General features: G+C 51.5%; 1 protein-coding gene across 2 annotated transcripts in view; it reads left to right on the forward strand.

Moving 5' to 3' along the window:
* LOC121849165 (SH3 and multiple ankyrin repeat domains protein 3-like) overlaps window positions 1–9,668 on the forward strand; it is a 25,735-nt gene extending 16,067 nt beyond the window's left edge. Inside the window, exons 2-3 of one of the 2 annotated variants that reach the window (XM_042334887.1) lie at window positions 5,215–5,660; window positions 9,081–9,668. In XM_042334887.1, the coding sequence (XP_042190821.1) occupies window positions 5,530–5,660; window positions 9,081–9,633 (684 nt within the window). In that variant the 5' untranslated portion in view covers window positions 5,215–5,529 and the 3' untranslated portion in view covers window positions 9,634–9,668. Of the gene's footprint in view, window positions 1–3,188; window positions 3,662–5,214; window positions 5,661–9,080 lie in introns of those variants that run through there. The other variant, XM_042334886.1, reaches the window with a different exon arrangement.
* Window positions 9,669–11,231: the final 1,563 nt, after the last annotated feature.

Raw genomic sequence — 11,231 nt, forward strand, 5'->3', positions numbered from 1 at the left:
TAGCATTGTAACATAGCTATGTTAGGCTGACGATTGACCTGTTGTTAAGGGGCTGGTAAGTGGTTTACATAAACCCAGCCTCTTCATCGGGTACCCCGAAACCCAGCCTCTCACTCGGGTACCCCCAAACCCAGCCTCTCACTCGGGTACCCCCAACCCAGCCTCTCACTCGGGTACCCCCAAACTCAGCCTCTCACTCTGCACCCCCAAACCCAGCCTTCGCTCGAGTACCTCCAAAACAAGACTCTTGGTTGCAGTGCACTGTCCTGAGAGCGGGGGATTTCTAGGCCTCAGGACTTGGAGTTGTCTCTCCACAAGAGCCGAGCGAGCACAGGGCAGGTCAGGTCTCTCCTGCTCCCATCTCACATTAAACATCTCCAGAAGGAGCAGCGGGTCTGCAGGCAGCCGAGGGCAGCACACGCCAGGCACATCCCTCCACTCTCAGACACTCTCAATTTCCTCTCAAGCACAAGGTCTCCAATACCACTGTCAATCCCTTGAGCTGGGGTAGCAGAGTCAGAGGTCAGACTGCATTCACTCACTGGAGGTGTGCAGCATGTGAGGAGAGCTCTGTAGACATGGTAATACTGGGTTATATACTAGTGGGTGACTGACACAAGCAGAAACCCATCACTGTGATCAGTCGAGTGTCTTAACACACACAGAAACCCATCACCATGTTTAACAGTCTCCAAACCAGACTGAGAGTTCCAACATATGTATGTCACTATAAATAGGAAGTTCCCCATGTTTGGATGAGAGGTCTGTGATACACAATAACAACAACTTGCATGTATATAGCGGACGACAGGCTGGATAGCATCTGGGAGCAATGTTATTCAGAATAACGTTGATAATGAGATGGAAATCTGTACATCTCAATCTGTGCTGGAAATTCCCACTGGAGCTCTCTACTCTAATCCTATTCCCTGCTCTCTCTCTCCCCGTCATGCTGTGCTGGGGCTCGCTCCCCCACTGGAGCTCTCTACTCTAACCCCAATCCCTGCTCTCTCCCAGTTCCCTTTTATATCCTTAGTCACGTCCCTTTTAAATGTTCTGTTCTCAGCCTCAGCGTTTTTTTTGTGAAAATGCTTCATGTGCTAGTGACGCTCAGTGTGGAAAAAACATTGTCTAACCTGCACTTAACTATCCCAGGAACAATACCCAGTTAATAATGAAATAGCTTAAAGTAGTATTTTCCCTCTGATAACTAATTGTGGCCCAGGCTGTCAGCAGGCAGCAGGTTATTCCTATATAAACTGATTTCCTCTTTTCCCTGGAATCATGCCTCTGGAGCACACTGAAGATGTGGCAAATAACAAGATCCAAACTGCACCTGCAGGCAAGACTTTAATTATTTACACTCACATAACCTGATGTGCTGACAAGCTCCCCCAACACAACAGTTGCCACCAGCAAGCACTTCTTCCCCTGACACAGGCCACTGTGTAAACCTGCGCAGCACACTGATGTTGTCTCAGAGCAGTTTGCAAGCAAAATAAAGCTTGCATCACTCATAGCTTGGTGAGATGTTAACCTGCACACCGCTATCTGCCGGTCAAAGCCAAGACAGTCCTCCTCCATATCACAAATTATCTCCTAACAACAGAGATCAGAGGCCCAGTGGGGGAGCGAGCACCAACACAGACACGATGGGGAGAAAGCAGGGAATGGGGTTAGAGTAGAGAGCTCCAGTGGGGAGCGAGCCCCAGCACAACAACAACAACAACAAGATTCCATTTATAAAGCGCCTTTCACGTCAGGAGGACGTCCCAAGGCGCTGCACAGTTGGGTCATGACCCGAGCAGGGGGGAAATGGTCAGGGGAGGGGAGGGAAGGGAGGGAGCGAGGAGGGGGAAATGGTCAGGGTGAGGGGAGGGAAGGGAGGGAGCGAGGAGGGGGAAGAGAGTCGAGAGGGGAGCTGAAGGCACAGACACGATGGGGAGAGAGAGAGAGAGCAGGGAATGGGGTTAGAGTAGAGAGCTCCAGTGGGGAGCGAGCAGGTATTTGCCGCCTGTCTATAAATGGGCAGCACACAGTGCTGTATGTAGCCACATTGCCACATTAGACAACATTTAAAGCACTATTGCTGAGTCAGGTGAGTAGCCATAGACTGTAGTTAAGACCAGTATGGGACACAATTCTGTGTGTCTAGCAGACACGACCCAATTCACTGAATGCCTATATCAGTATGATCACAAAGCTCCTATTGGCGATGACAGTATGGGGCATTCCAGCTCCATTACACCCACCTGAAACCTGGACACTGAAGTGAGGATATGGCCCAGTGCGAGCTAACATCCACAGGGGACAGTATGGACGTGAAGATTGGCTCTGTGTTGAGCGTGCTGTCAGCAGTGCATGTCTGGGTCCCAATGAACTCACACTGCACACCCTGGCAGTGGACAAGAGGAGCCTCTGGAGGATGTCCGAGTCTGGGAATGTTGTGAAGTGTAACCTGCTGGGCAGTGAGTGCGAGGGCACAGAACATTTCCACATAATTGAGTGTCTGAGGCTCCACCAACAGAGAGGGTAAAGGACAGAGCAGCAGATGGCCAGTAACACAGCATTGAGGGGCTGAGAATCTGACGGTGACCTGTGTTGGGGGGCGGTGGGGGGGGGGGTTCTCATTGTTGTGTGGGCTCAGTAGGTGCTGGCCGTCTTCTGCTCGTTTCTCAACTGAAGATGAGTAAGACGGAGAGTACGTCCGCGGCACAACAGGGTGAGGCCAGTCACTCCACCATTCAACAACAATAACAAATGACACTTTCACGTCAGGAGCACTTCCCAAGGCGCTGGACAGACAGGGATCCACACCCAAGTTGGTGGTTGGGATCAGCACGCAGCATTCAGATGGTTACCACACCGCGTGTGATAAACTTGGGGATTATCTCACAGCCTGTGATAAAGTGGTTATTTGTTTGAGACATCTCAACACCAACTTGCACTTACACAGCTCACCTCACGCAGAGTAATAGCCCAGAGCGCTTGATGCCGAGCCGGGGGAGGGGGAGGTGACCGTAAGCACAATCGAAGAGGAAGGTTTCAAGTGCAACCTCAAGATGGGGAAGGAGGGGCAAGGCAGAGGGTTCCAGAGTCTCGGGGCATAGTGGCTGAAAGCGCAGCCACCAATGGTGCAACTGAGAGCATGAATGACAAGCAGGAGGCCGGAGCATGTGGTGAGGCCGGAGCACGTGGTAAGGCACTATATCAAATCTAAGGATTATTATTATTATCTCACCTCCTGGGATAAGTTGGTTATCTGATACCCTGTGATATTGTTGAGGTGGGTCATTGCTGACCTGCCAGTGATCAGTCTGACCGGCTATGCTGGGGCAGCAGACTGTCAGGAGATGGAGAGAGAGCTGTACATTTACGTGTCTCTAATGGTTGGGACTCAGGTTTTTAAAGTCAAGGATCAGCCTGGCTGCTGTCAATGTGACCCATCCTTCACTGCTCACATAAACCAATGTACAGTCACGGCTGGGTGTGGGTGGCTCCGCACAGCACAGCAATACCCAGCATCACACATTACTGTGTCTCGTCGCTGTTTGTTTGTCGTCTGTATCAATCAGTGGCTGGAAACTGCCTTCAACCTTTGTCTTCCTACAGATCTGAATGTCAGAGCGGAGACTGCGTCCCTTAGTGTTTGTACTCTAGGGTAACGCCCCTTGTTTTATACCTCTGTGCCGCGGGTCACACACTAACTCACTTAGCACGAGCCCACTCAGCTTCTCACCCACTGACTCGCACACCGGGCACCATAACCTCCCTGTGTTTACCGTGACCGTTACCCTGTATCTGAGCGAGCAAACCCAATTCTGCCAGGGTTAGCTCCAGCTGTTAACCCTTCCACACACCCTGGGGCTATGGGTCCCCAAGCCTTGACTCTAAAGTCGGATGTGTTCCTCCAGAGAGAGAGTGCAGTGCGCATTCCATTCCTAACACATTGAGATTTCCACTTGTAAGTGGCAGGCATATGTGGAACTCTTAGTCTGGTTTGGAGACAGAATCATGATGGGTTTATGCGTGTCAGACACTCAGCTGATCAAACAATAAGCTTTCTACTCTTCTATCTCTTTATTTCCCTGTCTCTTTATCTTCCTCGCTTTCTACTATCATCTGTCTCGCTCTATTCATCTCTCTCTCTGTCCTTCTTGATTGCTCTCTCTCTCTTTGTCTTTCTGTCTCTCTCGGTCAGTCTTCCTTTCAATTTCTCTGACTTTCTATGTATCTATCTTTCTCTCTGTCTCTTACTGTTCTCTCTTTCTCAATCTCTTTCTGTGTGTGTCAGTATATCTCTCACTCTTCCTCTGAATGTGTTTCTCTGTGAGTGTGTATATACCTCTCCCTCTGTCATTAATGACCTCCGTTGCTGGCTGTCATTTGGTATGGCTCTGCTATAGACACAGGGTAACGCTTGCCATCTCCCAGTAATTGGTATGTGCCGTCCTGCTGCCGCCTGCCCTCGGCACGGGCTCTGACACCTCACGCTGTGGCCCTCACTGCAGTGTAACCTCTTAATCCTTTCCATACACAGTGGTGTGTGCGGGGCTCTCCTCCAGTGACAGGGCAAGAAGTGAGGGTTGGAGCTGCACTGGGCCTGTGGGGGCCGAGCGAGTGGGGAGAGGAGCTGTTAGCTCACAACGCTTGTGTTTGATACAGTACCAAGACCACAGGAAATTCCAGTACAGGCAGTGTAGTGACTGTGCGCACAGAAAGGGCTCACAAACAGCCACGAGATGAACGAGATTTATCTGGCAGATTGTTAGCCAGGGCACCCAGAGGGGAAGGTCCCAGGTTCAAACCTCTGCCCAGTGCTGAGTGGCTGATCTCAGCCCCGCACTAACAGTGTTACAGTAACAGCCGGGCTGGGTGGAGTGCCTCCTGTTTGTGTAATTACCACTGTCATTCAGAACAAACTTGTTAGATTTAGCAATTTAATCCCATTTCTGTAGAATATTTATGTAAAAGAGAATTTATAAACACTTTGATTTGCTTCTAAATAATGAATAATAATCGCCAAGAGTATAACTGTACATACTGTCCCAACTCACTGTGGACTGCCCTCACATGGGCAGGAGATCAGGAGCAGGAGCAGGGAGTGAGGGGAGATGGGATGCTGGGTGAGGAGATGGGGTAATGGGTGAGGATGTGGGATAATGGGTGAGGAGATGGGGTAATGGGTGAGGAGATGGAGTAATGGGAGATGAGGTAATGGGTGAAGAGATGAGGTAATGGGTGAGGAGATGGGGTAATAGGTATGGAGATGGAGTAATGGGTGAGGAGATGGAGTAATGGGTGAGGAGATGAGGTAATGGGTGAAGAGATGAGGTAATGGGTGAGGAGATGGAGTAATGGGTAAGGAGATGAGGTAATGGGTGAGGAGATGGAGTAATGGGTGAGGAGATGAGGTAATGGGTGAAGAGATGGGGTAATGGGTGAGGAGATGGAGTAATGGGTGAGAACATGGAGATGGACAGTTAGCGAGTGTGTGTCAGGAGTTACTGTTTGGTGCGTGTAGTGGAAATGTCTGCTCACATCCATGGATTGATGCTAACATCTCTCTCATTGCCTCTTTTTTTTCCGATCACTGTGCATGCGTGTGCTGCTCTGTCTCGAACTGCATCCGGCGTCAAACAGGACGGTGAGCAAACTGTGTAAGTGCTCACACTCATTCACCCCATTCCCCTGCCTTCCCTCTCTCCCCCCAGCTCTCCTCAGGCACGCCAAGGCTTCTGCTGCATGCTCACACTCAGGCTTGTTTGCGTGTGCGTGTGCTGTGTGTGTGCTGTGCATGTTACATAATATTTTTTAGCTTCCTCCAAACCACAGGGTTGTCCTCCACAGGGCCAATCAACTGCTGCTTTTGACCTCCCCCTATTCCACCCCCCCATCCCCCGCCCCCAAATTCTGACTGAACTCAGCCTTGGGAACGTTGCCTTCATGACAGCTAAACTGCGGGAATTCTTCCCAACCTCCCCTCGGACACCTTCACAAGATCAGAGTCAATTGATAGGAATCTGGAAGAACCTGCAAAATGGGATTGGGAAAACAACAGGCTTCTGCAGCCTGCTGTGTCTTCACCACATTTAATTCTCTCTATACTGTGCGTCCACACTCCCAGGTCAGGGTTAGACACAGTAAAGCTCTCTCTACGCTGTGCATCCACACTCCCAGGTCAGTGACAGGACTTGTGGAAGATGGGGCGGGGGGATGGGACACAGGCTGTGGGGGTCTGGATTCTCTGGAGAGGGGAGCTGGGTAACCCCGCAAGGAGTCTGATGGGGAAGCGGATGTGTCACACGCATAGAGGAGGGTTTGGTCTGTGTTGAGGGCAAGGTGCTGATGAAGATGTGATGGCGATGGAGAGAAGCGTTTGGCCAGTCATCGGGTGGAAGATGTGAAGGAGAGGTGAGGGTGTAACAAATCACTGAGATTGCCCACAGGCACTGAGCTGGAGCGAGTGAGCAGGGAGGGGGATCCGTCAGAGCCTGAGGGGAGGAGACGCTGCCAGGAATCTCAGGTTTGTTAACATTGAGCTGAAAGCTACGGCCCTTCCAGGACCTGATGACTGACGGGTATCAGTCAGGACAGCCGTGATGCTGCAGCGAAGAGACGCAGAGAAATGGAGTTGGGTGCCATCCAGGAACATAAAAAAAATGGCTTCATGTCTGCAGATGATGTCACCAAGGAGAGCGTGTAGATGAAGAAAGGACAAGGGAGAGAGCCCTAGGATGGGACATGTGACCCAGAGAGAGTACTGGGAATGTCACACCTTACCAAGAGGAGAGGCCGGGGAGAGGACAATGGGACAGGTAGGAAGAGGTACCAGGGAGTGTGCAGAGCCAGAGGTACATCAGGGAGAGGCTGAGGGCAGGGAGCCCTGTTCACACAGAGGATGGCTTCAATGACTGTTCCCACTGTCTCCGGATGAAGGGGGCTCACACAGGGTGAGGTGAGAAAGGAATGGAGATGATGCACTAGCTTGAGAGTAGTCAAAGGTGGGGTGACACCATTACAACAGTGTGAACCAAATGTGTCTCTAACCTTGACCTGGGAGTGTGGACGCACAGTGAATAATAATAATAATGAAATCCTTGCATTTGATATAGCGCTTTTCACGTCGGGAGGACGTCCCAAAGCGCTTCACAGAACACACTGTAAAGTGAATTGACTGTATATTTGTGGGCGAACGCGGCAGCCAATGCGCACAGCAATGTCCCACAAACAGTCGTAGATTGAAAATGACCAATTTATTATTGTTTTTGGTTTTGGAGGGATTATTATTAGGCTCTGTGTGGAGTAAGGAAACTTGCCCAAGGTTTCACCCTCTGCCTGGAATTGAACTCAGGTCTCTCACTCGCAAAGCGAGTGCTCTAACCACTGAGCTACAGGACTCCACGAAGAGGGGCTTTACTGTGTTTCTAGCCGTTCTGTCACTGACCTGGGAGTGTGGATGGACAGTGGGTCAGGAAGCATCCATTCCTCACGTTATTGACCACAAACCGTCAGTGTGAAGAATTCAATAGTTTGACAATTGATTGATTAGACCCGCGTGTGGTGGAGGCAGTGATGTGATTGGCCGAGGAGAGAGGGCTGCCTCTTGGCCTGTGTGATTCACTGTGAGTTTGTGCTGTTGTTGGGACATTGCATTAGCTCACACCGATTGCATTAAGCCATTAATCCATCACATTGCTTGCTGTACTGTGACCTGGACACGTCCACAGATGTCACTGGATCGTCTGAGCGGTCAGTGTCCTGTTGGCTGCCATTGCCCTCAGGTGAGCTGGCGAGGGAGAGAGGGACAGGCCCTGAGCATCTGACCCAGTTAGCATTATCTGCGGAGATATTGTCCATGTTCTGGATTTTCTGCAGACATCAGGTGTCTGATTCTAAAACAGACTATTTTTGTTAGGGGCAGGATTAAGAATGTCCCACAGACCTGTACCATATTCAACTCATGGAGAAATGACCTGTCAGCCAGGCAGAGGTGCACATTGGTGTCTGTCTCCCAGACGCCTGTAAATTGTGGGTATAAAACAAAGTATTTAATAAGATAAACAAGCAGGAAGTGGAGCGTTAATTACTGCCTGCTTCCCCCAGTCAAAGAATCATTAATCCATCACCTCCTAATCCTGGAGACCAGGGTCTTATTGGAGTTGTGTCCAGGTCAGAGCATCCCATTAGAGACAGGAACAGGACATTGAGAGGGGCTATGGAGACACACAGGCTGGGGAGACAATCCAAGGTTTCCCAGCGTGGAGAAGATCGGGGGATGTGATCGAGCTTTCAACACCCATGCCTCCCGAAAGCCATTCCATCATGGCAAGGGAATACAGGAGATCCGGGGAGAGAAGAGGGGTGGGATTAGAGCAGTGAGCAACACCAGGAGAGACAGTCAGTGACACAGGGCACAGACCTGGGAACTTTGCGTTGTACTGAGTGAAGGGGGTGAAATGATCTCAACAAACGTTACTTTAAGCTCCTGGGACGGTGGTGATGTAAGAGCTCAGACTGGAGGGTGGGGGGCCGGCAGGACTGGGACTCTGATGCCCCATATGAGTGACTCTCCCCCCACACCACTACCCTGGAGGGGAATTCTCCTGATACCTCAACCCTGAGGGAACTCTCCCCACACCTCACCCGGGAAAGTGATAATTAGTAGATGGAATGTGTTAAGAACAAGAGAATTTCAGGGAGTTAATAGGGATTGATATCAGTGAGGACCCCTCCTTCCCCGCCCCTCAGCATTTGGCCACTGAATGTGTTGGAAGCCGGGATCCTGCCGGGTTTGTCCGGTTTCTGGCATCCCAATTGTCCGGTGAAGCCACAGGAACAACAACTTGTATTTATATAACGCCTCACGCAGGGAAGCTTCCCAGAGCACCGAGTCCAGTGAAGCAGCAGGAAACACCGCCATTGGAATCTGAGTCAGACTGGAGCTGGGAGGGGGGTCAGCCTGAATCCACCCTTTTCTTAAGAAACGTGTTGGCATCTGTGCAGTGGGCGCCGTGTGAGCTGCCAGCACAGTGTTGTCTGACGCTCAGACTCTCTCTCTCTCTCTCTCTCTGTTACAGACTTTTCAGTAGTTTAGGGGAACTCAACACCATCTCCCAGCGGACATTCGGGGCGACCTTCACCATCCGCCCAGGAACCAGGCACCCGGTCAGCCGGCGGACTCCCAGCCCCGGCAAAGCCACACTGGAAACAAGGACAGAGCTGGTCAGCTCCCCCCGGCCCCCCACCCTGCCCAGCCCCACCCAGACACCCCCCACCATCCTCAAATCCTCCAGCCTCAACATCCCCCACGAGCCCAAGGAAGTGCGCTTTGTGATGCGCAGCTGCAGTGCCCGGAGCCGCTCGCCCTCGCCCTCGGGAGCCCCCATGCATTCCTTGCTGCCCCCTAAACCCTTCTGTCAGAAGCCTGTGGCCATGTGGAACAAGTACGATGTGGCCGACTGGCTGGACAACCTGAACCTGTCCGAGCACAGGGACAGCTTCCTCCACAACGAGATTGAGGGCTCCCATCTGCCCGCTTTGACCAAGGAGGACTTTGTGGAGTTGGGAGTCACACGGGTCGGGCACAGGATGAACATGGAGCGGGCACTGAAGCGTCTATTGGAGAGTTAGCTCACCCCGGGGGAGGGGGGAGGGAGGGGGTAATCTGGGGCGGGTTGGGGGGGGGGGAGTTTATTACACTGCACTTGAGGGTGGCTAGAGAGAGCTCGGAGCTCAGTGACCTCGCCATTTCGGTAAATGTTGCATGACTATTTAGAGGAGTTTAATGGCTTGTGTGGGTGGCGGACAGCGATAGCTGGGCTGAAAGTCTCTGATGGGAAGCGCTGAGGGGCTGCTTTTATAATTTTTAAAACACACAGGAGAGAGGAAACTCACACCGATTTTATATCCACAAAATTCAGTTGCCTTCGGAACCAATCTTGCGGTGTTGAGAGGCTCTCTCTCTGAGGCTGACTGTCAGGCCGGGAAGTGGGATAGGAAACCTTTCACTCACCCGTCATTGCAGTTGAGGTACAGATCAGCCATGATCTAATAGAATGGCGGAACAGGTTCAAGGGGCTGAATGGCCTCCTCCTGTTCCTATGTTCACTGCTCGCCACTGCAGGCGGCTAGAGGCTCAGGCTGGGCGGGTGGGGGTCTGAGGTTCTGGCTGGGAGGGGTGGCTGGGGGGAGCTCGGGTGGGGGGGGATAAACGACGCTGACGTTTTAACACCGAGTCACAGAATTTCTCATCTTTTTATCAATTATATATTTGAACAAAAATAATATAAAAAAAAGTTTTTATGTTATAATTTTACTAAAACTACAAATATATTATTACATCAAAGCGACAGGACCGATGGGACACGCATTTATTTGGTTTTAGTGACATTCCCTCTTGTATCTCCTTCTGGCCGTCTCTCTATCTCTCCCTCTGGCAGTGTGTCTTTCTGTCTCTGCATCTCTCCCTCCAGCAGTCTCTCTCTCTCGCTCTCTCTCTCTGTGACCAGGTGTGACAGTGAGTGCAGTTGGTTGGGGCTGTGGGTGGGTGACACCGTGATGTTTGGGAAACTTTAGAGCATTTTAACCCATTGTCTTCCACAACAAGCAAAGGGGACGAACCGCAGGTGACACAGGGCTCCTCAGTGTCCTGCGTGTCTACAGGTCAGGAGTAGGAATGAAGCAGTGACCCGGGTCAGAGCTGGTCATAGCCCCACACTGACCCGTGATAGCCCCACACTGACCCGTGATAGCCCCACACTGACCCGTGATAGCCCCACACTGACCCGTGATAGCCCCACACTGACCTGGGCTAGGATTCTCCCACACTGACTCAAGCACCTCGCTCGGCTGGGACAGCTCCGCATTTCGGCTGAGAGAGAAAATAGTTTTTTTTGTATTTAATTCTTCACCAAAAAGAAACGACCTGATGGACAGAGTGTGACTTATTCTAGTATGTGAGGTTTGGTGAGACCCACATGGACACATCCCCCTGCGCCCCAGACCCTCGACCAGGCCCCTTCCCAAGGGGAGACGGAGGGAGAGTGGGGTGAGGCAAGGGAGAGTGGGTTTAGACTGGAGGGGAGTGAGCAGAGAGGGGTAAGACTGGGGGAGTGTTCTCTTGGGAGAGGTGACAGGTGGAATTGGTGATCGAGATCTGATATGATGGACGTGAGCTTGTGATGAAGAGCAACAATTGTGCTAACTCCAGCTAGGGAAACGGGGACCGG

The sequence above is a fragment of the Callorhinchus milii genome, unplaced genomic scaffold, assembly GCF_018977255.1.
Source record: "Callorhinchus milii isolate IMCB2004 unplaced genomic scaffold, IMCB_Cmil_1.0 Scaffold5, whole genome shotgun sequence".
NCBI classification, from domain to species: domain Eukaryota; kingdom Metazoa; phylum Chordata; class Chondrichthyes; order Chimaeriformes; family Callorhinchidae; genus Callorhinchus; species Callorhinchus milii.